The following is a 25,839-nucleotide window of genomic DNA, read 5'->3' as shown; positions in this document are numbered from 1 at the left end:
CAATGGGGCTACTCAACTCTGCATCGACTATTTAGCTGGTGCAGAGTAAAGCAGCCCCATGTCGAGCCAGGAGGCCCGATGTAGGGCTATGGATCCGACGGAGCAGAGCTTTGTCAATCCTGCTCCCTTCCCCCACCACACCTTCCCCCTGCCCTGGAATGCTCCCCCGCTCCAACTTACCCATCCGCTGCCCAGCGCTCGCCTGGAGCTCCTGGCGGCAGTCGTTGCTCCTCCATACAGTGCTGGCTTAGCACAGACTTTCACTGAGCCAGTACCTGCACTGAGCCAGCAATAAGCATGGCACTGTGCTTTATGGCACGTTTACGACGTTCAGTGCCAGTGCTGGGCCGGCACTGATCATTCTGGTTTGATTAACCTCCAGTCATTCTTCAATACATATGCTGAGAATATATAACTGAGAATACATTTGTGAGTATAATTATATGGTGGTGGGGAAAAGCACAGTTAAATACAAGTTACATCTAGTTTATAATTGCATATCAGTTCATATGTGTGCTCCAATGCTAAAGTACTATACCTTTAAAAAAATTTTCCCTTTTGTTTGCTTGGTATCCCTGATGGAGGTCCGACCTGGGGTGATGGGGGGTGTGTGTGTGTGTGCTTTGTTTTTTTCTATTAACCTTTTTCTCCTCTCCCTACCATCTGATAATTTTACATTGTTTATCTATATATAGCTATAGACATAGATGCCACTGGCTTAGATGCAGAAGAAATTGATATTCCAGCAAACCACCGCTCCCCTAAACCCAGTGCAAACAATGTAACATCGCCCCACTCCAAAGAGAAAAGAATGCCCTTCTTTAAGAAGGTAACGCCTACTTCCAAGCTGCCATCTGTAAACCTGCTCACTCGCACTGCGTCGCATTTCTAGTCCTGTTGACTGTCTGCGTCCTTTGACAAGCCAATAACATGCATGCTTTGTTATTCTTTGTTTCTTTTCCATGCTGCTCTAGCTAAGCAGAAGCAGAAATCGGTAAGTTTTACGTTGACACAAGCTCTGCCACTGGCATCATTAGCATCATCACCTACAAGTGTATATAATACAATCATTTTAGAACAAGAATGAAACTTATCCAACTGGTAGCTGGTTCAGTGCAGTAAGAGCACGCAGGCTAGGCCCTATGAGTGACCCAGCCAAACAATGCTTCAGGTACTTTTCCTTTTTGATGGAATAATAGGCCGCCAAGGGAATTTCTTTAAACATCTACAGAAGTAAAACTTTGACAAGACCAGATAATGCACCTTTCTAGTGCATGCTTATTCTTTGTCTTTTTTTCCAGATTTTTTTTACTTGTAATTCAGTCTTTTATAATTATAATTCATTTTTGTTAAATCTAAACAGATACTCATCTTGTTCTTTAAAAAGAACTTTCAATTTTTAATTTAGTCAGTATTTAAACTTCTAATCCACTAGGTGCAAAATCTGCAGATGAGCAAGACCAGTGGAAAACTGCAGACTTGTTTTGGCGGTCTACTGTGAGTTTTTCCTATTGTCATATATAAATTATTTCCCATTGTTCTTGCCTTCTCCATCAGTCAGACTGTAGCATCTTGCCTATTAGAGAGCAGAACTGGTGGCTTTTTCCATAGTCAAAGCTACTTCCTAGGCTGGCTAACATAGGTGGTATATTCTCATTCTGTTAACCCCTTATCTGGCAACTACAAGATGCAATTTATTTTATTTAGCAATCAATTACTGAGCAACTGGAGAGTAAAGCTAGCTATTCATGTTTCTAGTTTTTTTCAAAAGCATTCTCAAATGTGCTTTCTTTTTTTTAAAAAAAATGTTAGTTGCACACTTGTCTAGATCACTTTCTGTATATAAGCAGCCAAGTAACATTGTTTTGCCAGTGCGATTAAGCTCAGTAATGCAAGAAATTCCTTTTCTTCATGAATGCCCAGGCTTCTTCAAACCCTGATCTGGTTCAATTCTTCTTTTGCATTAAAAAAATTCCCTTGCTTGCCTCACATTTCTTTCTTCATATATGTCATAGTTACATTGCCTGTTCCTTTTACAGAGAACCAGTAAACGAAAAACCAGTTACTGTATTACAATGCAGTAATTTTTAATTTGTCAATACTATGCACACATGTATATTTTCTCTCGAATACAATTTCGTTCATTCTTTGTAATGGACTCAGATTTTATTTGTGGAAGGTCCATTTCAAGCAACAGGGCTTGTTAATTCTTCTGCTTTTTGTAAGACAAAGAGTTCTTGAACTCTCACCAAAATTGCCAAGTACAGTGCTAATTCCTGTCATTTGTGGACTTTTACTCTCCTAATTTGGATGGACACTCTGTCAAAGCACAGCCATCAAATGGTAAAATCACCCTCACTAGTATTTGGAATGAATTTGAAACAATAATATACAGGTGAAAGTCTCTTGTAGCCTATTGCTGTCCTAAACGTATTGCTGTTGACAGCAATTGTTAATTGGAGCTTAGGAAAGCTGAAGTTTGGCACGCAATGATCTTAATAAGTACCAGTATTCCATCAAACAAGGTAATTTCTGTACCTACTCTAATTTTCACACCTTTTGATATCCGACACCATTTTGTAGATAAGCATGCTAAAATATGGATATATTGCAGAGGAGTGTCAAGCTGCCGAATGCAAGGGGGTCATAATGAAGTATTAAGGGCTGCTACAGTAATGCACTGATAAGATTATTTATATTCATAGCAACAACAATGTAAGAGTATATCTTCCTTATTATGCAACAGAATTATAGGCTTCTAAACAAAAAGTGAGATCTTGCACTGTCAGAATAAATTCACATGCTTTTGATGCCTACGGCACTTGTTCTTCATTACGTTTTTCAATTATGTGGTGAATTATTACCAAAAACAAAATAAAACCAGAAAGCCCTGACACAGATGTATGTTTCATGCTTGAGACTGCTGCTCCTGTGGCATTTTGTGCTCTTTTCTGTATTAATGTTTTGTCTTTGTTTTCCTATGTTTTTATTCTACTTTATTGCTTTTACTGTAACTACACTTGGGATATGTTGAGTACTGAAATAATGAACAATAACAACAATCTGTGATGTTGACTGATGCATTTATACTATGTAGGCCCTTGAAAAATAGATCTGGCATACCTACTTTTAAGCTTTTTCCAGGTTGGTGGTTTTGAATTTGCAACATTTTGCCCTCTGCAAAACAAACAAACAAACAAACAAACAAAAAGACACTTTTGGTGATCTTGGTGATGTCTGTTTTTCATTTTTTTAAAAGAAAAAGTGATGCCTTTTTAAAAACTATATTTGTGTGTAACTGTATGGCACATATTACACATTAAATAGCCAATTATCTATTCGTAAAATTATGCATGATACATCAAGTTGGTAATTAAACCATATGCAGTACCATGAAACTAATGTTAGGAGTATTCTACAGAGGAAGAATTGCTGTTCTGGGTTCTGTTTATATGGCACTCTGCAATTGCTAACATAATCATGTTTATGCCAGAGGTGCTTAATACAGATTTTTGAAAATATGGGTGTGAGTGGAAAATCTCTCATGAGCTGTGAGAATTCACAATAGTGTCATTATGTTTTAGTAAACCGGTACTTACCTGAAAGGATGAAGACTAGAATTCCTTCCATTTATTTGCTACAATCTGTCTTGCCCTTATCCCCTTAATGACATTATTAGATTTTTAGGGTCACTTTGACTGAAAATGTTTGTGTTTTCTGGATATCAGACTCCAATGGCAAAGGAGCTCTTGAGAAAATGGTACATTAGCCACTCTGAAAGAGTGGCAGCCATTCTACATGGCTTTCATAATCATCATCCTCATTATTATTATTTCATCTTACATGGGAGGATAAATTTTGACTCTCTGGAGTCTCATTTCTGAATTTCACTGAAATGGACTAATTTCCCTGGACAGCGAACCATGCAAGTAAAGGTTAGACGAAAAATATACAGAATAATAATATTCTCTCAATCATCAACAGTATCCTTTTAGTGTTTTCAGGGTGTTTGTTGGGAGAGATCTGAGGATAAAAAAAATCACTGCACCTCAGATTTTACCCTTGGTGACACTATTGGGAATTCTTTTAGAAAAGCATGTACACTGTGTGATGAATTGGCCTTAACGTAAGAATGGTTTGTTAAGCATGTCTTCTCTTTATCAGACAGAGCACATCCCTCCGTATGATGTAGTGCCTTCTATGCGACCAGTAGTTTTAGTGGGGCCTTCCTTAAAGGGATATGAGGTAAGAAAGTATAAATAACTTGTTTTACTTTCCTGAAAATAATTTTGATTTTATTCCATATCTGTTTGGACATACTTAGAAACTGTGAGAGAAAGGAGAAAAACTAGTTAATATTTTTAAGAATTATTTTTCTATTCCAATTCAAGTTAAAATGAACTAAAAAAAAAAACCTTGATATGGAGTGCCATTGTATATACTAGTTTCTCCACATACTTCCTTAGAGCTAATGCTACTGTAAGAAATAAAGTATTAATTAGCCAATATCCTGTTGCACCCACTTCTATACTTCTATACTTAATCTTAATTTCTTGCTTCTTTATTTTAGGTGACAGATATGATGCAGAAAGCATTATTTGATTTTTTAAAACACAGATTCGAAGGGCGGTAAGTACATAAAATGCTACAATAATTTAAATAATGCTGTAAGTGATGCAACATACTACATTTTTGCAAGTATGATTGAAAAATGTTCTCAACTTTATTTTCTCCCTTATTACAACCGAAGGGGCAGGGCAAGTACCTCCACTTAACCACTTTCAGACCACAGCAGATATTAGCAGATTCCAGAAGTTTCTCTCTCCCTGTTTGAATAATTGACCCCCTCTTTGACTAATTTTTTTTTTCATGGTTTTTACTGTTCAAGTATGCAAGAATTTTCGTTTCCTGTTTATTTTTAGTTGGTTACCTGGTTATCTGGTTATTTTTAGTTAGGGAAAAAAGAGGAAAAGAAGTGTAAACTTACTGACTATAGTTGAGCAAGAGAGAAGATAGGCAGCCAAATACTAGCTAGTGCTGATGCAGTTGGGCCGCACAGCCTCAACTGTATCCAGTGCCTGTTGGGAGCAGACTGGAAGTCTCCTCAGGGCAAGGGGATATTTTCACCCTTACCCTGAGTAATGTTCCAGTCTGCCCAATGGGGCTATTCAGATCTGTGCCAGCTAATTCTCTGGCGCAAGTCCGTGCAGTCCCTTGTAGGGCATTCAGGCCCCAAAGGAAGGTTTAGATATGGTGGAAGCCTGCTCCACCGATCCCACCCGCTCCTGCACTTGATCTGTACCCATTCTGCCCTCCCCAGCCCCAGAAACACTCGCTCCCATCCTCCTCGCAATCCTACACTTCACTGACCTCTGCAGATGACAGATCGTCTGGACAAATCGAGACAGGCCATCACAAACCAACAGTTCTGTCATTACTTGGAATACATTTGAAGGAACCAAGCAGCATTTAACAGTTGTACCTAACATTGCTAAAGCAGAAGCCAAAATTCTGGGTGCAGACAGCCAGAGAAAGAACCTCTCAGGGAGGAATTGGGAGGGTTCTCTGTTTTTTCTCAGACCCCAGAACAAAAGACCACTGCTAAAGATGGATCTGTATATTCAGGCAGAAACCAGACTGAAAGTTGATTCTTGCTTTACTCCTGAGTTTGGTGGTGCATGCCACAGTAAAAAACATGCTTACCAGTCAAGTATGGTCTATTGGCTAATTCTAAACAAACTCTTGTGTCAAATAAATTATAATGAAGAAAATCTCAATTAGCACTGTTAATTCACTTTTCTCTTCTCATCTCTCTTTCTTACAACAATGCTAATTGAGATATTTTATTAACTATTAATGTGTGGAGACTATTAATATGGGGAGAGAATAAAAACTTGTAGGCAAAGTAGTAACAGATAAGTAGGGTTTAAAATGAGTTAAATATGGTTTCAGTTATGCTTTAGTTCTCACAGACCAATAATTACAGCAGCAAAAAGCTATCTGAGGGGAAAGTCAAAAAGCATGTGATCAGTTTTATTTAATACTCTAGAAGAGAGTGACTTCTGTTTAAATTGGGGTACATCAAAAAGTTTTAAGATAGAATTGAGGGTACCGTTTATCATATGTAGTGGACTTGTGAAAACTAAAAAATATTAGAAAATGTTACAAAAAATGTTACAAGAGATACTTAATTTAGTAATACCATTCAAATCGGAAATATTCCTCCTAAATATAGTATCATAAATTAAAGACTTGCAAAAGAAATATCTTATTGTACAGATTAATACAGTGGCAAGAATATTGTATGCACCATTGTGGAAATCTACAGAGATTCCAAATAGAGAAAAGTTAATGGATAAGATGTATGAAATAGCAGAAATGGATGTATTAACAAAAGGAATGAAAGATAAACATTTAGATAAAATAGGAAGATACTGGAAGCCATTTTATGATTGGATAGATAGTATTGGATAAATATTGATTGAGTAGATCAAGTTAAGTATTTTAATGATATATGTGAGGACGATTTATATGGATAAGTTTGTGTTTAGTTTCAACCTGTCGTATAAATTTTGTTTTAAAATGCATTTTGTGACCCAGTGGCCGGTATCCTGTTGTGTAACCTTTGTAGCCCTATCCCTGAGTTTATCCCATTTCCCTGCCCCGTATCAGTAATAAATAAATAAATTAAAAAAAAATTTTTAAGATTGAACAGTACCAAAGAGTAAAGTGTGGCTCCAAAAACTAGAGGAAACATAGATATAATTTGAAGTTTTGAGGCCACTGCACTAAGGAATAGTCCCATTAAGCCCAAAGGGTTTATGCCAGGATAAGTAAATGTCTATGGACACCAGTCAAAAAGGAAAAATACTGCTAAATTCTTGTGCCTTTTAAATATGAAAGCTGTCATCACATTCTTCCTGAATATTCTTTTCTCTAAGTCTGGTTTCTTCAGTCTTTTTTCCAATGTTTCGTCTTTCAAGTACTTGTCTTTGCTCTCCTTTGAGTTCTCTCAAGTTTGTTGATATCCTTCTTAAAATAGGCCACAATCCAGAAAACCCCATCATGCCCATATAAGGGCTTTATTATGCATAAACTGGTTTCTTGTTTTCTAATTTGCTTCTGAAACTTGGGAATTTCTTATTATCTGCAACCATTATGGGCATATTTTGTTAGCTTTAATGCAAGCAACTTAACAAAATATTTGTCATGCACCTCAAAACAGAGACTTGTGGAATGCTGCTTGTCAGTTGAGGTTGGCATATTGATTCATGACTCTTCGGAATTGGTTTCAGAAACTGAACAAAGAATTAAAGTGGCTACTGTTAGATAGGCCTACAATTGTTTGTAAGATACATTGTAATTATTGCAGTTTTATTTATTCACCTAAAACAGGGGTGGGCAAACTTTCAACTTTAGGGCTCCTGGGCCTTTAACAATTGTATAAATGAGAGAATTTTAGCAGGTGCAGCTCGTCATCTGTGAGATGACAAGCAGCACCTGCTGAAATTCCCTCCTCTGTACAATTGTTAAAGGTCCAGGATCCCTAAAGTTAAAAGTTTGAAAGGTAAGGAATATTCATCCCCTTACCCTGAGTAAAGCCCCAGTCTGCTGAACGAGTCTTCTCGAGTCTCCTCCAACTAAATTGCTGGTGCAGACTCAGGCACCCTCATGTTGGACTTTTAAGTCCAACATGCGGGATAAGATTCAGTGGTGGAGACCTCTACAAGTCCCACCCCTCGGGCCTGTCCCTCTCCCTGTTCTGCCTTCCCTTGCCTCCACCCCATAGCACAGCACAGGCAAAAAGAAATTGTACTCTCATATTTTGTGTATAGAGAATTGAGCTGCTGCTCATACAGCACTTAAGAAGTTCAGGTGGACCCATGTATCCCTTAATTCAATTATCCGGGGGGGGGGGCACACACCGTTAACATAGTTTAGAAATTTATTGGCCTAATAGAGGCCTTTATTGTGAGCACCTCTACCACAGTTTCAGGGTAAACTTGTCGAAGGGGTGGCGGCAGGAAGCAACTATAAAGTGGATTGGGTCAGGCATGCATTTAGGCCTCTTACGCTTCCAGTGATGTCACCGGGAGCCTAAGCTTTAGAATGAGCTTAGGAAAATATTTATTTTCAGTTTTTGGAATCCAAGTCAACTTGGGGGCAGGAGCTCTTCCGAAACTAGCCCCAGGAACTGTACAAACATTTAGAATAGATTGTTAAAAACTTTTCTAGAACTAAGGTTCAGTACTGAAAAGTCAAAAATTAGGAAGTAGAGGTAAAACCTCAGACTAGTGCTCAGAATAAAAGTATGCTATGACACATGATATGCATAATGTATTTTGAAAATTATTATTTTTAGGTCAAAATAGTCTCAGGCTGCAATCCTATAAACACTTAGCTGGGAGTAAGCCCCTTTGAATATAGTGGGACTCAATTCTGAATAAACAGAGACTGTGTTCTCGTTCTGCTAGCAGTAGCTGAAACAGTTTATTTGAATAACATGTGGAATATCAACTGTGTTTGCTGATATATCTTATTCTGTTCATTTATTTCCCTTCTCCAGATTCTCAAATAACAACATTATTCCTCTTTTTTTCCCCCAGTATATCAATCACACGGGTCACAGCAGACATCTCGCTTGCCAAACGCTCAGTATTAAACAATCCCAGCAAGCACGCGATAATTGAGCGATCCAATACACGATCAAGCTTAGGTAAGCATGTGCAATGATAGTACCACAAATTCTTGCTAATTTGGGTGCGGTGTACTGGTTTATATGTATTCAGGACTGCTTGCCACTCTCGGCAATCACTGTTCTTACCTTATTCCTTTTATGGCAAAAATTCCCCTCTTTAACCCATTTCTGCCCAGCCCACAGGTGTACACATTTGGTCCCTGTTGCACATATGCAACACTGGGCTGAAATGGCTTAAGTTTAGTGTCTGGCATGGATGCACATATAGTCTCCATTAACAGCTATTTACATCACTTCTTATGGGAGAAAATTCCCCTTTATAAGTTTAGAGTTTAGAGAAAATTCCCCTTTATAAGTCCAGGTTTTTTGGTCCCTAACTGTATTGGAAAATAGGAAAATTTTACTGACCCCAAAAACTGTGTTTATACATTTTCCTTTTGTGAAAAGTAGAAACTTTTGGTGGAAGGGTACAGATTTACATCAGGTGGCCAGCACAGGATCAGAAGGTGAAAAAGAACCCACCCACGTACACATGCACACACACTGTACCTCAGTCCAGATTCAGCCCTCTCTGTTTGCTTTTTGAAAAATTAAAATGTCTGACTAGTCAGTATCCAAGAAGTTTTCAAAAAGCCTTATGGCATTTGGCAAATCTGGAGGGTGGTGGCTTCTGACCCAGAGCTAGGCCTTTGGGGGGCATCACTTGGTATGCCTGAACAAGGATCGTCTTGTCCACTATGGCATGGTTTTCGGCTGTCATGGGCTTCAACCACCTCAAGGCGGCCTTCCTGAGCTCAGCAATGACCGCCCAGGGCCGCGAGCCCATGGCGTACTGTATGGCCCAGAAGTGGATGCGAAAATAGTCCTCGGATATACCATACAGATCCAACAAAGCTTCTTTCAGCTTGTCATAATCGGCCAGATCTTCCTGGGGTGTTGTCCTCCAGACGCCAACGGTGGGCCCAGGCAAATATGGACCAAGAATATACATCCACTGGGACCTGGGTCAGCGAGCCACTGTCGTGGTCCATTCAAAGGTCGTCATAAGTCTCAATGTCATCCTCAGGCACTAGGCAAGCCACCCTAAATTGCTGGGGCTCTCCTGGGGCTATAGCAGTTGAGGCACCAGCCACCACTCCCACCGCAAGCCCATCCTCAATCTTTTAGAGGAGGGCAACTTGGTCGGCCCAGGATTGGCGGTACATCTACTGCACCAGCTGGCTCTGGTGCTCCACCAGCCCTTGCCCAAACTGGGCTAGGTCCGTGGGGGTTGTCATCCTAGAGTCAGGGTTCAGCCCTCTCCCTGGCTTTCCGCAGCAACCAGCACAGGATCCAAGTCACGGCACCACTGTAGGGCTTTGAAGCAGGCATGCCCCAGCAAGAGGCCTCAGACTTGCTTCAGGGGGAGGGGGTTAGGGCACCCTGGTCCTCCTCCCTGGTTTGCCCTGGTCTTGGGCAGGCGCTGTTGACTGCACAGCCTCCTGCGTCACCTGTCTTTCTGCTCTGCCTGTCATCACCGGCCTCCTGTCTCTCATGGGACTTCCTGCTTCCTCTTGCCCCCCCCCTTCCTGCCTGAGTGATTGAAAAGGAGCAGCTGCTGGCCCTTAGGCATTCCTGGCCCCACCTCTGGTATCCATTGACCCAGTATGGGGCCCTGGTTGCTGCTCTTTGCCTTCTGGGACCCCTGCCCTGGTAAGTCGGGGTCTGTGGGGAACGGGGGAACCCTGACATAAAAAAAATATTGAACATTCCAATCATGGAAGGAGATTCCCACTCGCATTTTGTGCCTTCCATAGGCTTGAGGGAGGCAGTAGCAGACTCGGTGTGAAGGGCACCCCAGTCTGTTGCTCCTTCTATCAGCCACCCTGATGCAGACCATGTCACTTGGCTTCACGCTTGTAAGGGCTACGATCCTGCTAACACAAATTCATTCTTAGACAAATGTAGAACAGCTCAATTTTAGCACATTGTAGACATAGATCCTACAACAGTCTTCTGCAACTTTTTGCTGAACGCAACTGTTTTTTAAACATCTAGTTTTAAAAGAAATATGGCAGTGAAATGGCCCAACGAGCTGAAATAAAAACACAACAAAATGAACAAAAAATAAGGTCGCAGGTGTATCTGGTGAACATGACATTTGTGATCACAGGAAATTCTATAGCAAAAAGTACACACTGTACTAATGCATAATATCAGCCAGCATGATAAACTTAATCATTATTTTCCATCTTTATTTTATCACTATAAAGCGATTATATTTCGGTGGTCCCGTTGGTTTCCCCTTTTTGTGCCTTCTGAGTTCTGTCTAAAGTAGACATAGGGAGATAATCACCGATTCTCTTGTTAGTTCCTTCAGTAGTGATACGGGGCCCAACTTTCCAGCACCAGTGCAACCACAATGCCACCCCAAGATAATGCAACCACATTCCCTTGAGGAGGTCTCCATGACTGCCTCCCCACCACAGGAAACAGTGAACGTCCCATTGGCACTGCTGCACTGGAAAACTGGTCGGGATTGGGCCCACAGACACTTGCCTTCCACTATGAATAGCTAGGGTTTTGGGCACACCCGAAGTAGCTGTTTGGATTCTGGCCATTGTAATATGTTATCAAATGCATAAGACTGTATGTTCTGTTTAGATCAACAAAAACACATTAATGGCTATTCACAAATTACTACCTTCTACCAAGTTCAGTTTACCCAAACAAAACTAGTTGCTTTTGTAAACAAAAAGTTGTTTTAATTTTGCAAACACTGTTGCAAAGTTTCATCTTTGCAGTAGATGAAAAGATGATAGTCACATTTGAAAGAACTAGTTCAGCCATTATGACAGTGATTTTCAACCTTTTTCATTTGAGGGCACACTGACAAGGCACTAAAATTATCAAGGCACACCATCTGTTTTTTTGACCATTGACAAGACACACCACACTGACAGCAGGGGCTTGCATTCCCTGGTGGCTCTACTAACAAATGATCTTTCCCCAAACTCCCGTGGCATACCTGCAGACCATCCACAGCACACCAGTGTACCACGGCACAGTGGTTGAAAATGGCTGCGTTACGGGATCAAGGATTGTGTTTGGATAAACATTTTGGTGTATACATTTTAATCAACTATGCTGTGTCCATAAAATATATCAATTATGTCAATGCAGATTAGTTGTATTCCAGTTCATGATCTAGTTCTGATGTGGTCATAAGAGATAGTCCTGGTTGTTGTGCCACCCGGGGGCAAGCCTAGAAATGCCAACTGCCCCTTCTAAGGCCTCAAAAGGGCCTTAAAATGTCACTTCCAGTTTTCAGAGGATGTGATGTTTTAAGGCCTTCTGGAGGCCTTAGAAAAGGCCAACTACAATGAAGGACAGAGTGCCTATACCTTTTAACCATTGTATAGAAGAGGGAATTTGGGCAGGTGCAGCTTTTAAACCCTTCCCTGTTGAGCTGCACCTGCCCAAATTCCCTCTTCTGTACAATGGTTAAAGGTACAGGCAAACTGTTCTCAATTGTTTCTGAACACCCTGCCTTAGAAGGCCTTCTGAGGGTCACGGAGGCTGTGTGCCTCCAGAAAGCTCCCCAGCCGTGCTGCCCAGGAATACTTGCATCCATGCACCACAATCCCCAGGTATGCCATTGGTGGTCACTGGTGCTGAATAAGTTGTCATCCTCTTCCATATGCTGAGTGCAAATTCACTAGAAGCTAAAAAGTTCTTGAAAGTTATTTGAAAGTGTTCTTTCTGAGAAAAGAGACTTTATTTATACCACACATTGAAAAGTCATTTGTCATGTATGTATCTGTGTGTTGCATGGCCCCTATATAAGCCACTGAACCAAATTGTTGGCTTTTGCTTCACTTTTTTTTTTTTTTGACAATTTCAAGACACCCCCTCCAGCATTTTCTCTTGTTTGTTCCCCTGCATGTTACATTTCTAGCTGCTTTTGTTGAAACGTTATCTCATTCTGTATGCTTTGGACGAGAACCTGATTGTCTGGGTTTTTCCATTCTTTGCTTCATTAATGCCCTCCCTTTCCAGATGTTTTGGGTATGTATGTATTTGGTTGCTAATTATTTTTTGTGTGCGTGTGTGTGTTATGTATTGTACCTAACAAAACCACTATCTGTTTGTGATAGCAGGTTTTGTCAAATCACTGGTGTGCTTTATTCTAAATGTTCTATGGTAGAGAACATTCCCAGTTTTAAATGTCAGAACTGAAATTGCAATTGGCAAGAAAAACACTTCACAATTATATTTTTTAAATAAAATTGTATGCCTAAATTATGTACATTAAAACTGTACTGCACTGGTCTAAGATAGTAAATGTGCATGTACAAGCAACAGTTCTATGCAGTTGTTTGTGGATACAGTTCTCCATTGTGTACACATGGCTACATATGCACACATTGCTGCACATGTAATAGAGGTGCTTTCGTTTGAAAATATTACCTTAGGAGCTTTATCTAATTGTTTTCTTGCTGCCTGTATGATGTAGACTACTCTAGAGAAAGCAACCCCTAAACGGTTAGACTGTTTAATATCGTGAGTGTGCAATGGATGGATGTCCAAAATTAATCAAACATCCTCTTTTTACTTGTCAAAAGATGCACATGCAAACAGAATCATTGAACCGTATCACCTTCACAGAATTGCAGATCTATCATTTCAGGAAATTAAAATGTACACATATAACTACTTAAAACATTTTTAATATAAATGTTTAGGAAATATTGTCGCTCGTTTTGGTTGTAGATTATATCATTGCTTTGAACATAGAAAGTAAAGAGGGATCTAACAAGAGCCAGAGGCTGTGATCAGCTTGTGATCAGACTACTTTTATTAGATAACATGACTTCTGTGAGTAGAACTGGTGTTCAGCGCATAATGATACCATAAAAACATTTGCCCCATCTTGATTTTTGTAATGCTGCACTACAAAACACCTGAACTTCACAAAATTATCATATTCAAGGAGAAAACAATTCTTCATATGCATCCATCAGTCTATGAAGACTATAGTATCGCACTCTGAATGGTAGTTAGTGTCCTCTCCAGTGCACGAAGCCTGGGTAAAGTAGATATGGAGGATTGACTGTTACCCATGCAGCAAATCCCCCCTCTCCACGTCGCTGAAATGGTCCAGTGGAAAGGCAGAAGCCAGTACGGTTGGTTCCAGCGGCGTCGCAGGAGTTACCAGAACGTGACTGTGTTCAGCCATGAACTGCCTCAGGGACTCCGGCTCCGGATTTTGCCTCAAGGTTGACTCCTGAAGCCTTTTCCATAACTGGATGTAGCCACAAGGCAGTGGAGGTTTGGGATCAGAGTTTTCTTTCTATCAGATGAGCTGCCTTCCCAGGCTAACGAGTCCCAGCTATCCAGTGGCTGTTTAGTCGCCTCTTACGACAAGTACAGCCAAACTGAGGGCCTATTCAGCAACATTTTTTGTTTCATTTTTCAGTAATAATTAACTTCAGGCCTCTTTCTTTTACCCCAGGAGCAATTCTATTTGGTCTCTTGGAAGAGATTGATAAAGCTTCAGGCAAACCTTATGACAAATGATTTGAAAGGGTGTTTAGATTTTTTTTTTCACATTTTGAAAGCAAAGGCTTGGGGAAGTGGACGTTCTCACAAAGGTGGCCTCCTTGGTTATTTTTGAGGCTGACTGTTTCATGACCCTGTTGACAGTCACAGTCAGTAGTATCTGTCAGTCATTACTACCACTAGTAGTAGCTCTCTGCTACTGGTGAGTACTTTTTTATGAGTCAACTGTGAGGGAGAAAACACTGCTCCTTGGTTTGTTTGCCACAGAATCCTTGCAAAAAACCAGCTACCCTATGCAATATATAGGATTATAGCTGCAATGGGGAGCCATGGCCAATGGCCCACTAGGTCAAGGGAGCCCCCAGTCAAAAGGTTCGGGAGCTACTGGCTTAAGCTGTCTTCATGTGGGATTGGAGCTAGATAGGAGGAAGTGCAATGCTTTCTGTCCGCATGCTGTAATCTTGTGGATACAAAAAAATGGCACCCACCACTAGCCTACAACACAGTTACCACCAGCAGTAAGTTTGTCCCAGATGCTTCCTCTTTGACTCTTCCCAAAATTGCCACCACGCCTCAGTTCTCTGCTTTCACAGACTGGTGTACCTGATGGTGAAGCAAAGAACAACCATTTCAGCTTAGCACAAACTGAAGGGCTATCAGGCCTGTTTTACCTGTTCCCTGCACCGAAGAAATTTCTGTGTAAGAAATGGTATTGATCCTGCATATAATTTTGTCATGTAATAATAATAATAATAACAACAGGTATTTATATACCGCCTTTCTTGGTCTTTATTCAAGACTTTATTCAAGGCTGTTTACATAGGCAGGCTTATTTAAATCCCCATAGGGATTTTTACAAATGAAAGAAGGTTCTTTCTTTCAAGAACCACAACATTCAGGTGTTTCTATCTGATCTGGTTTCACATTCTGGCCTCCATCCTCCCACGCTCAGAGCAGATGGAATTGCTCGGCTTCAGCTTGTCAGCTGCTTCAAGGTCGCACGGTGCCGGTGGCCTCGAACTGGCGACCTTGTGGATGTTATCTTCAGGCAGATGGAGGCTCTACCCTCTAGACCAGACCTCCTGCCCTATGAACAATCGCATGGGTATTTGGGAAAACAGAGTTGGTGGTAGCTTGGTGAAACAGATGAATTTTGTGTGCATTCATCACTGGAGCCCATAAATCATGTCATTGGGTGGCTCTAACTGCCTCTTCATCCCACGTTCAGTTCCACGCACATGCCACTGTTTTAATCTCCTATGCCATCTCTCACCCACTTCTTTATCTTAACAACAACCCCAATCCAGTGCAAGGATTCAACCACAAAGCTGTAGCTGCTCTGATATTGATGTGTTCTGTTGCCTGCCAGTTTTGGATCAGGCCATGGACTGTTTAATATTCGCATAGTGTGTATTGTTCATTTTTTATTTACAATTTCCATTTATGCATCACTTTTCAACTAGATCAGGGGTGTCCAAACTTTTTGGCAGGAGGGCCACATCATCTCTCTGATACTGTGTCGGGGGCTGGGATTCCCTGTCTAAGCACTAATTAGAGCCAGGTTTGCTTAGCTTCACCAAGGTGGCTGTATCACGTGCCCTTAGTATACAATCATAGGAAAGATAAGAATCATCTTGTGGAGCTTGTTGGAAACATGGGGAACTGAACTGAGCCACCCCATTTTCTGCTGTTGGTGAAGGACCTTTCAGTTGAAGCAGCAGTGATGAAAAATGGGTCATGAGGAGCTTTGCATGTGAGTGCAAAGCATTAAACAGAATGCAACAAGTATCGTACTGTGATATTCTTCCTGGCCACCCAAAAGAGCTAAGGGTGCAGTCCTAAACACACTTTCCAGGGGAGATGTCCCATTAAACACAATGGAACTTATTTTTGAGTAGACCTACATAGGATTATACTATAAGAATGATAACGGAGCAGGCTGCAAATCTGCATGAAAAGTTTTCAACCAAGTAATTTGTATCCAGAGATTCATGCTGCTCAAACACAAGGGACTAGAATTCTGAAATTCCTTTCTCATGCTCGTTTGCATCTAACAACTGGTGTAAAAATGCCCATAACCTGTGCACAATGTAACATTTTATCATGCAAGGCTGAAAGTACTGCCTTTAGAGCAGCACTTTTCAACCTTTCTCATCTCACCATGGCACAATGACAAGGTGCTAAAATGGTTAAGGCACATCATCAGTTTTTTGACAACTGACAAGTCACATCTGCAGGTGGGGGAGCTAACATCCCCCAATGGCCCTACTAATAAATGACCCTTCCCCAAATTTACTCATCACACTTGCAGATCATTTTTGGCACAGTGGTTGAAAATCATCTCTTTAGAGCATACCAAATGCAAGAACCATAACTCTATTTCTAGCAAGTTTGTTCTATTAAAAACCCAGCCCAGCTACTGTGGCTGCTACACAACTTCATGTGTAGTTACAGAGTGAACTATTCTTGACACTTTCATAACTGGAATTTCTTTACTTTCCGCAGCTGAAGTTCAGAGTGAAATTGAACGGATATTTGAATTAGCAAGGACATTACAGCTGGTAGTACTTGATGCCGACACAATTAATCATCCAGCTCAACTTAGTAAAACTTCTCTGTCTCCCATTATAGTATATGTAAAGATTTCTTCTCCAAAGGTAACTATTGTCAGCTGTTCAGTGTGCTTCTATATTGTCCTCTTCTGTTCTGTGTAACATCACACAGTTTAACTCGGTTGCCAGTAAATATTGATGAATTACATTTTTGAACTGCTTTGTGAGAAAATATTTACGATTTCTAATGAACTGTAAAGCAAAACAATTCCATACATAGCTTGTCATTGCATTTCTGCCTTACTTTTAAAGCTGAAAGATGGAGACTGAAGTTCACGTGGAAGGAAAGGGGATCAATACGCTGAATACTTGAAAGAACATACCCCTTAATATGGGGTTACATTAATACTCCTTGCATGAAATCTGGCTTCACTGAAGTCTACAGCAAATGTCCCCCTCTTGAATGTGCAAAATAATCACATTTCTAAACATGAAAAGGGAATGTGCTGGGACAGTAACATAGGTTGTCAATAGACCATGACCATCCTGCACTGGATTGACATTGTCTCTGTCTTTGCCTTTAGGATACCTCTGGTTGTGGTTGCTATACAGACAGCCTTTTTTCACATGGTTCAAACTTTCCATATTCTTCACACTTTAACTGTGGCTTTCTTTTCTTCAGGTTTTACAGAGGTTGATAAAATCCCGAGGAAAATCTCAGGCTAAGCACCTTAATGTTCAAATGGTAGCAGCTGATAAACTGGCTCAGTGCCCTCCTGTAAGTTGTTCCTAATTGATACAGGCAAAAATGCATAATTCTACTTCCCCCCCCCCCCAAAAAAACAAAAGATGCAAATTGGTATATGCAGTTTTAGTTGGTTACTAGCGATGAGGACAAAAATATCTTCAGTTCTTCAAGCTCCAATTCAACTGCATGTACATACACTCCGTTCTCTTATCACCAAGGGGCAGAATTGCTACCTACCTCTCATTATCCACACCTCTGTTCTCATTATCCACTATGCAGAAACCTCCCAGAGGCTGCAGGGACCTTCAGAATGGCACTTGCAACCAGTGCTGTCCTCTTTAAAATGGCAAGTGGAAACTTCCGCCGGCCATTTTAAAGGGGTCCACGCTAGTCACAGGCATGATTCTAAAGGTCCCTGCAGACTTTGGAAGTTCTCTGCAGCATTCAGAGATCTTTTAGCACTTCTTGTTGCACTTCGTTGGCTTCCTGAGGGTCTCTGCTGGATTCTTCTGATGGCTGGTACCCTTTATACCTAACCCATTGATCCCATAAGATCATTATCTGTGAATTCACTATCCACCAGGGTTTCCTGGAACCTAACTCTGTCGGATAAAGAGAACTGACTGTATATAAAAAAGATGAGGTTGTATATGCAAAGCCCTATTCTAAAAGAAGTCATTGCATCAGTCAAATGTTGGTGGGAAAGGGGCAGTGGAGCTAGGCTAAATCCAGCTGCCCACTCCTTTTCTGAACAACCAGTTGATGTGACTGCTACTTGAAGAAAAAGGATCTGTGCGCACCACTTCCGACAGCTGGACGAAAGGGAAGAACTGTGCATGCAGCATTAGTTTGCAAATGTGATTCAAACAGGGTCAATATTGAATCAATCTGAAATCAGCTGACCCTTCTAATATGCCTGGGTATTGCAAAACCCATCTTTCTCCTTGGCATCCTGACCCCATGGCCTTCTATTGTAAATTAAAAGGTTTTGCTGATCGTTTAATGTTTTTTACCCTTCCTGCATGCACTGATTTTCTAACTCAGGCTGAACAGGGTTGCAAATTATGTGGATGAATCCTCCACCTGTTCAGATTTGTCCTGTGCACTGGAACAGCTCCAGTCCTCACTTCAATGAAAACTTCTTAGCAGAGCTTTATTTTCCATTTGAACCAGCTTATCAAACCTGCCCTCCTGCCCAACAGGTCAGTTCACATTATACTTTTCTCAGTGGTTGGAAAAGATACAATCCAAACTGGCCCTACTGCCAGTTAAAATGGTGGCAATCATGAGACCTTGGCTTAAGTAGCATGAGATAGTATTATATGATAGGTCTTTGGCTGCCTATAAACTGGTTCTTCTTTTGAATGTCACATGATTAACACATGATAATGTGCAGGATTCTTTGGTAAGATGGTTATTAGTTTTGTGTGTGTGATATTTTTTGTTTTTGTTTTGGTTGTTTAGTACAATGGCTGTTCTTACTAAATATCCCATGTACAGGAAATGTTTGATGTGATTCTGGATGAGAACCAACTTGAAGATGCTTGTGAGCACCTGGCTGACTACTTGGAAGCTTATTGGAAGGCCACACATCCTGCTAGCAGCCATCCCCCCAATCAGCTCCTAACTCGCACACTGGCGACTGCCACTCTACCTATCAACCCAGGTCCAAATGCGAATTTACAGGTATGATTGATGTGGTTTTTTCAGGCTTTCTCCCAAGAGTCCCTATTGCACCTGCACATTGTGGTGGTGGCTTGTGTATCTAATTCCCAATGTAAGAACAGTGCAGGTGTCCCCTTAATGTTCTGTTTGATGCAGGTTAACCGGCTCTACTCATGTTCCAACCAAAAATAGCTAATGCCTCTAAAAACAATGGCTCTCAAAAATGTTGTATTCTCTTGCACAGAAATCTCATGAGAACTGGTTGCAAGATTCACAGCTGTTAAACTCAAGCCAAGTCCCTTAGAGGTCACAAATCCAGACATAGATCTTCCTGGCTAGATCTGATAATGCCTTGAAGTTCAAATGATGCCTACCAAATGGACAGCCTATTCCTTTCTGGGATCAGGCTGTCATGTTCAACCATTTACAATAGCAGAACAGAGTTCCACTGTTGTAAAATGACTGCTGACAGAGCATCATTTTGGGACCACTGCCGCAAGAGGTGGCAGCACTCTATGGACATTGGCAGCTCTCCCTAAACTCAGTGGAGCAGATAAGGCAGCTGTGAGGGTGGGGAGAGGGCAAAATTGGGTGGGGGGATGGGGAGGTGCAGAAGGGGCTGGATCTGGTAGTGCATGCCAGATCTTATCCTCCCTTTTTACACCTTCCCAACCCCCTTTCTCTCTTTGGACTTGTTCCAGCTAAAGATCTGTGAAAAGTTGTATCCTTCTCAGCATCTAAAGAGCTAGTGCAGATCTGAGGAGATCCATTGGCAAGCAGGAGATTTACAAAGGGGTAAGGGGATTTAAATCCCTTTCCCCCTCCAAAGCTTCCTGATTTCCACCCTCCCCACCAGATACAGTGCGCACTTTTTTGGCATAGCTGCATGAGTGAGGCTAGGTGGGAAGTATAATATTGGGCCGCAAGGATAAAATGCTTTTCACAGAAACATTTGGTTGGAAAATTCCATGAAATGTGAAAGTAGAAAACATCAAAACTGTTCTGATCATGCTTTAACTTACTTTTAAAGCCCTGCTTTTGATAATCAAATGCAAACTGGATACCTAAGTAATTAGTACTTCGTTAAAGTAACTAAAGCTTTTGTATTTGCTTTTTAAGTGATTTTATTGGTGAGAACTGTAAAAGACTGATATAACTGCACCTTTAAGCTAAGGTAAATAATCACAACTGTTGGTTTTTCAGTGATTTCAAAACATTGTGCTGATGAAGATTGGGTTTGATTATGTGTGGTAATTTTCTCTTCCATTTTCAGTTGCCAGTAATGTGCTATGAAAATTAGATGATTTCACTCTGTCTGTTTTCTTGGCAATGCAATGCTCAGTCTCTCTGAAATGGCAAATTGAGAAATCCAAAAAAAGAACAGCTTACAACAACTACAAGTCTAGAAAACCATTGCCATTGCCGAAAACAGTGTGGCAGTGAGATTATTGGAATTATAATACAAGTGCTACCAAATTTGAACTTTTGATCAATCTTTCTTTTAAGGCAAAACTTTCTTAAAACCGTAACTCCTTTTTTATGTGCCTTCCTTCTCTTCTTTGTGATTGATCTTTTCCATGGTTGTCTTCTCTCAAAAGTTCCACAGGTTCATATCAAACCTGAGTCACCCACTGCTGCTTCTCCACTTTCTGTGTGGTGTTGTGCTGGGAGGTGGGGCCAACCAGGATATTCTCAAAGTTATGATCACCATAACTGAAGGCAGCTTAGAAAATAAAGAGTGCTTGCTTTTTGTTTGCTTGCTGGATTAAAAGTTCACTTGTATTATAAACAACTTCTCCAGTAAAAATTAAACTCTTATATTCCTAGACTAGATAAAAGATTTAGGCTATTAAGGCAGCCATAGGCTATTGCCTTCAAACCACTTACTCTAGGACATTTACTTTGGGAAATAGTGAAGCTGAAGAGTAACAGGTTTGAAGACTGTAACGTGACTAATCACTTAGCATTTTCTGTTAAGTATGTTCCATTCGTTGTGAAAATAATTTTTTTTCGTATGCCAGGGCTCAGAAGGAGATCAGAGGCATGAACACTCAGCCCCTGAACGAACTGGTTCTCAAGGGGAAGAAGAGGCACGGGTTGAACCCACCAGGAAGTCCCAACACCGCTCTTCCACATCAAGTCATCACCATAACCATCGTAGCAGCACTAGCCGTGGCCTGCCTAGACAAGAAACTTTTGACTCAGAAACACAAGACAGCAGAGATCCAGCATACATAGAGCCAAAGGAGGAATACTCACATGAACACTATGATTCTCACAGAGATCACAGTCACAGGGACGAGTCCCACGGGAGCAGTGATCACAGGCATCGAGAATCGAGACACCGCTCAAAGGAAAGGGACCGAGAGCAGGACCATAACGAAGGCAACAAGCAGCGTAGCCGCCATAAATCAAGGGACCAATATTGTGACAGGGATGGGGAAGTGGTATCTAAAAAACGCAGTGATGCAGCGGAATGGAAAAGGGATGTATACATCCATCAGTAACATTTGCCTCCTGCAGTCTTGTTTCTTTGAAGTTGGGAATGACAAGCCCCTTTGGAAAAAAAAAAAAATCTGGGTTTTTCATTGCAGAAAACGTGGTATCCTGTGCGCTGATTTTTGTTGCTGTTGCTGTCACAGCAATAGCATGAACTAGAATATTCCTTTTGATTAGTGCTATAACACATTGGCAAAGTACAACTGCAAAATTCCTGATGTTGTACTGTGCGATTTTTTTTTCCAAAGCTGTTTTTTGGTAGCTGCCACTTGAACAATATCTGTTGCCATCAAGGTGTTGTTAGTGTTTTCAGACAAAATACAGTTGATGTTTATTAACTTCCCATGTTTTTTGTTTTCAGCAAGCCAAAATCAGCACATCCAAAATTGAAGCGCTCATCTTTTTAAAAAATCTGTAGGCACCTGATTTGCATATTGGTTTAAGAGCCACTTTCTGTTGCTTGTACCTCTAGTGGACTACATTTGGGGACAGAATTCAGTCTTGCCTTACACACGGGATCATAAAGTCAAAATCTCTTTTCTATGTACTGGTACTGTGTACTGTATAGACAGTTTATAAATGTTATTTCTGCAAACACCTTCTTACATAAGACTGACCACACAGTTTTAGAGTCCTAATGCCAAGTCAGCAGATTTGCTTTTAAATTACTGGCAACTGGAACTAGCCTCATTCAGGAAATTTGTTCACTCTAGACACACTTTCTTCAGTGCCAGAAAGCATGTAAATAAGGATGAATGTGTTAGATAAAAGGTTGGATTACCCTTGCAAACTTATCATTTTTGCATTTTCAAGTGTGACAAAAACGAAAGTGACACTGTAAATGGTTTGGCTCTGCACAACACGCACTAAGTGTAATTGCACTGGGCACGCAGATCTCTTTTTCCTTGTCAATGTGATAGGCCACATTTGACATGGTGTGTATGAGCCTGTGCTTCTGTGTCAAATGATATATTTTTAAACTATGACAGAACGGTTGTTGGAGGCGAAGGCCCAAGCCATATGGTATGACTCTCTCAGAATGTGCACACATTTAGCTGCTCATGCATGAGATTGGAAAACAATTCTCCCAAAAGACTGACTACTCCCATGAAGAGAGATTTCCCCACTTTCAGCACACCCTTCTCATAGAAGTAGTGCACTATCTCCAAGAGCAGGCACTTCAAGCAGCACACTGTCCATGTAAGTAGACAGCTCATCCGAGCAGCTAACTGTATGTAAGTTAGGGCCAAATTACAGCGCACCAGTTGACCTCCGAGAACGCTCATTCCAAAACCTCATACGTTTCTTTTTTCTGTCTATAGCTTGAAAGGTCCAAATTACAGGCAAGTAACATGAGGAAGTTTACGGCTACGGGTAGTTCGGAAAGCATCAATCTGCTGGCTCTTTGTTAAGGATCCAGGAAGTTAAAAACACAAGCAAATGTGACTGAGTGTTTCACTGGAAATGTAAAATCTTTTGTGTTTTAGAGTATTTGTTTTAGTAAGAAAAGTTTACACTGCTTGTGGAGAGTTATTTTGTTCAAAAATAAATTTTTGTAGCTTCTCCACTTTTCTTTTATACTTGACGGTCTCTGTCTTGGTCACCTTGTCCCTCAGCCCTTCAGCTGTTTAGCTACCAGCAGGTTGCTAATAGAGTATGCGCTGTTATTACCAACTAAGAATTCAAACAGAACTGTCATGTATGCACTGAACAAGTAGTACTTGTAGCATGTGCAAGTGAATAAGTATGTTTTTAGTTGCCAATGGCAGAAGCCATGCTAGACCAAATTCTGTCCAGCATTTTGTTCAAGGAACAGATTCTCAGCATGTGAAGTACAGAAGACAAGAATGAAGAGAAGGGTATAAAACTCATGAAAGCATAAATGAGATTTTATAAAGTCTAAATTCCAAATTCATTAACCTAGATATTATGTACAAGTCTCTTGAAGATTTATTCCAACCTCTAGTGGAGTTGAAGTACATTCATAAAAACATGGTCTGCTGAAATTTTGATTTCTGCCTGATTTGCAAGCTCTTAAACTGCTGGCATGTATGCTGCAAGCATAAAATATATACATACGTTGTAACTTCAGTAGCCATTATGTTGCATTTCTAAATTAGGGACAGAGACTGGGACATTAAGCCCCAGTGCTTCAGAAGAAATTCATAGTTGGCATCAGTATCTTATTTCCCCCAATATCAAACTTGGGTGGTTCTGTGCCTGAGCAATATTTGATTAAAAGCAATGGCTCCCAAACCCCCCCCCCCCCCAAAAAAAAAAAAATTCACTTTACCAGCTGATCAAGCCTCTGTGGCTATAATGGTGATTGGGCAGCAGTACACCCCCCTCCGGTAGCATTGCAGGGTGTTTCACTCTTGATGCACATAGCCTAATCTGCTGTGGCCGCAATCCTAACCCCTTATGTCAGTGCTTTCCAGCACTGACATAAGGGCAGTGCAGCTCTGAGGTAAGGGAACAAACCTTCCCTTCCTTTCAGGAGGCCTCCGTGAGTGATACCCAACTGCAGGATGCAGCACACGTCACATTGGCACTTCTATGCCATTGCTGGAAAGCTCTGACATAAGGGGTTAGGATTGCGCCCTGTGTCAGTTTTGCAAACCACCAAAAATTGGGTCACAAGCTATTGGTGGGTCACAGACCCACATTTTGAGAACCACTTATTTAAAGCAAGTGTGTCCTACCCTTCAGTCTCTAAATCTGCAGTTTTCAAACTCTCCAGGAGTTTGAAACCCGCAGTAAGTCTTTGCGGGGGTGGGGAGGGGAAGGCAGCAGGGGCAGGGGGAAGGCAGTGATGCGATCCCCAGGATTGCGTCCCTCAGGGGGCTGCAGGGACTAGGGTGCACTCACCAGTCCCTGCAGCAGCCGTCCCTGTGTGCGGGGAGCCCTGCGCAAGCGCCTGCAGGGCACCCCAGGTTAGGGAAAGGGAGAGTGGGGCGATCTGCTCTGCCTCCACAAAAGCAGAAGCGGAGCGCGATCGCCCCACTCTCCCTTTCCCTGACCTGGGGAACCCTGCAGGCGCTTGCGCAGGGCTCCCCGCACACAGGGACGGCTGCTGCAGGTACTGGTGAGTGCACCCCAGTCCTTGCAGCCCCGTCAGAAGGGAAAGTGGAGCGATTGTGCTCTGCCTCCGGTTTTGCGGAGTGTGGCGCAATCGCTCCGCTTTCACTTTCCCTGACCCGGGGAGCCCTGCTGAAGGTTGTGCAGGGCTCCCCGCTCGGGGGGGGGGCTGCAGGAGGCTTGGGCAAGTGCACCCAAGCCCCTGCAGCCCCCCTGAGCAGCACGATCCGCTGCCTTTCCCCCCCGTCTCCTGGCTGCCCATGCCCCTTAAGGTTTGAATACCACTGCTCTAAGTGGTTCACATAAAATCAAACTATTGGATGGTCTTTGCTATACACTGTTGTAACAGGTGTTAGAAAAATGAATTCCAATATAAGTCAGTTGGTGTCAAGATGAGCATGTAACATCCTGTTAGTAATTAATTACCCTACATTTAACTTCTTTTTCTCTCTAATTACTGTTCAGAAGAAAATGCTAGGGAGTATTATTTTATACTGATCTTGTATTGTGGCATCACCGGGGGTGGGGGGGTGGGGTGGAGAGCAGTTTCTAAAACAAAGCTGCTCACCAAGATGCTAAAACTTGAAGAATAAAAGGGCTTTAAAATTATCCTTTAAATATTTTAATTAAAAAATTTTATACCGCTTTCCAGCAAAGGTTGAAAGAGGTTAACCTAGCAAAACAAATGAAACATTGGTTTCTTGTCTGAAAGAACCTTACATTCTTTAAAAAAGAAAAAAAGGATATACCAGCAAACAGCCACTGAGAGATAAGAACATAAGAACAGCCCCACTGGATCAGGCCATAGGCCCATCTAGTCCAGCTTCCTGTATCTCACAGCGGCCCACCAAATGCCCCAGGGAGCACACCAGATAACAAGAGACCTCATCCTGGTGCCCTCCCTTGCATCTGGCATTCTGACATAACCCATTTCTAAAATCAGGAGGTTGCACATACACATCATGGCTTGTGTAATGGATTTTTCCTCCAGAAACTTGTCCAATCCCCTTATAAAGGCATCCAGGCCAGATGCCGTCACCACATTCTGCGGCAAGGAG

General features: G+C 41.5%; 1 protein-coding gene across 1 annotated transcript in view; it reads left to right on the top strand.

The window, feature by feature from the left end:
* The window catches only part of CACNB2 (calcium voltage-gated channel auxiliary subunit beta 2), a 90,615-nt gene extending 68,173 nt beyond the window's left edge, over nucleotides 1-22,442 (top strand). The window contains exons 6-13 of the mRNA XM_066627092.1: nucleotides 696-829; nucleotides 4,165-4,245; nucleotides 4,571-4,629; nucleotides 8,607-8,716; nucleotides 16,745-16,896; nucleotides 17,474-17,569; nucleotides 19,040-19,225; nucleotides 21,226-22,442. Coding sequence (XP_066483189.1) covers nucleotides 696-829; nucleotides 4,165-4,245; nucleotides 4,571-4,629; nucleotides 8,607-8,716; nucleotides 16,745-16,896; nucleotides 17,474-17,569; nucleotides 19,040-19,225; nucleotides 21,226-21,711 — 1,304 coding nt within the window. The 3' untranslated portion in view covers nucleotides 21,712-22,442. The remainder of the gene's footprint in view (nucleotides 1-695; nucleotides 830-4,164; nucleotides 4,246-4,570; nucleotides 4,630-8,606; nucleotides 8,717-16,744; nucleotides 16,897-17,473; nucleotides 17,570-19,039; nucleotides 19,226-21,225) is intronic.
* The last annotated feature ends 3,397 nt before the right edge of the window (nucleotides 22,443-25,839 follow it).

The sequence above is a fragment of the Tiliqua scincoides genome, chromosome 5 (assembly GCF_035046505.1).
Source record: "Tiliqua scincoides isolate rTilSci1 chromosome 5, rTilSci1.hap2, whole genome shotgun sequence".
Taxonomy (NCBI): Eukaryota; Metazoa; Chordata; class Lepidosauria; order Squamata; family Scincidae; genus Tiliqua; species Tiliqua scincoides.
This window is presented reverse-complemented; position numbering and strand designations above follow the sequence as displayed.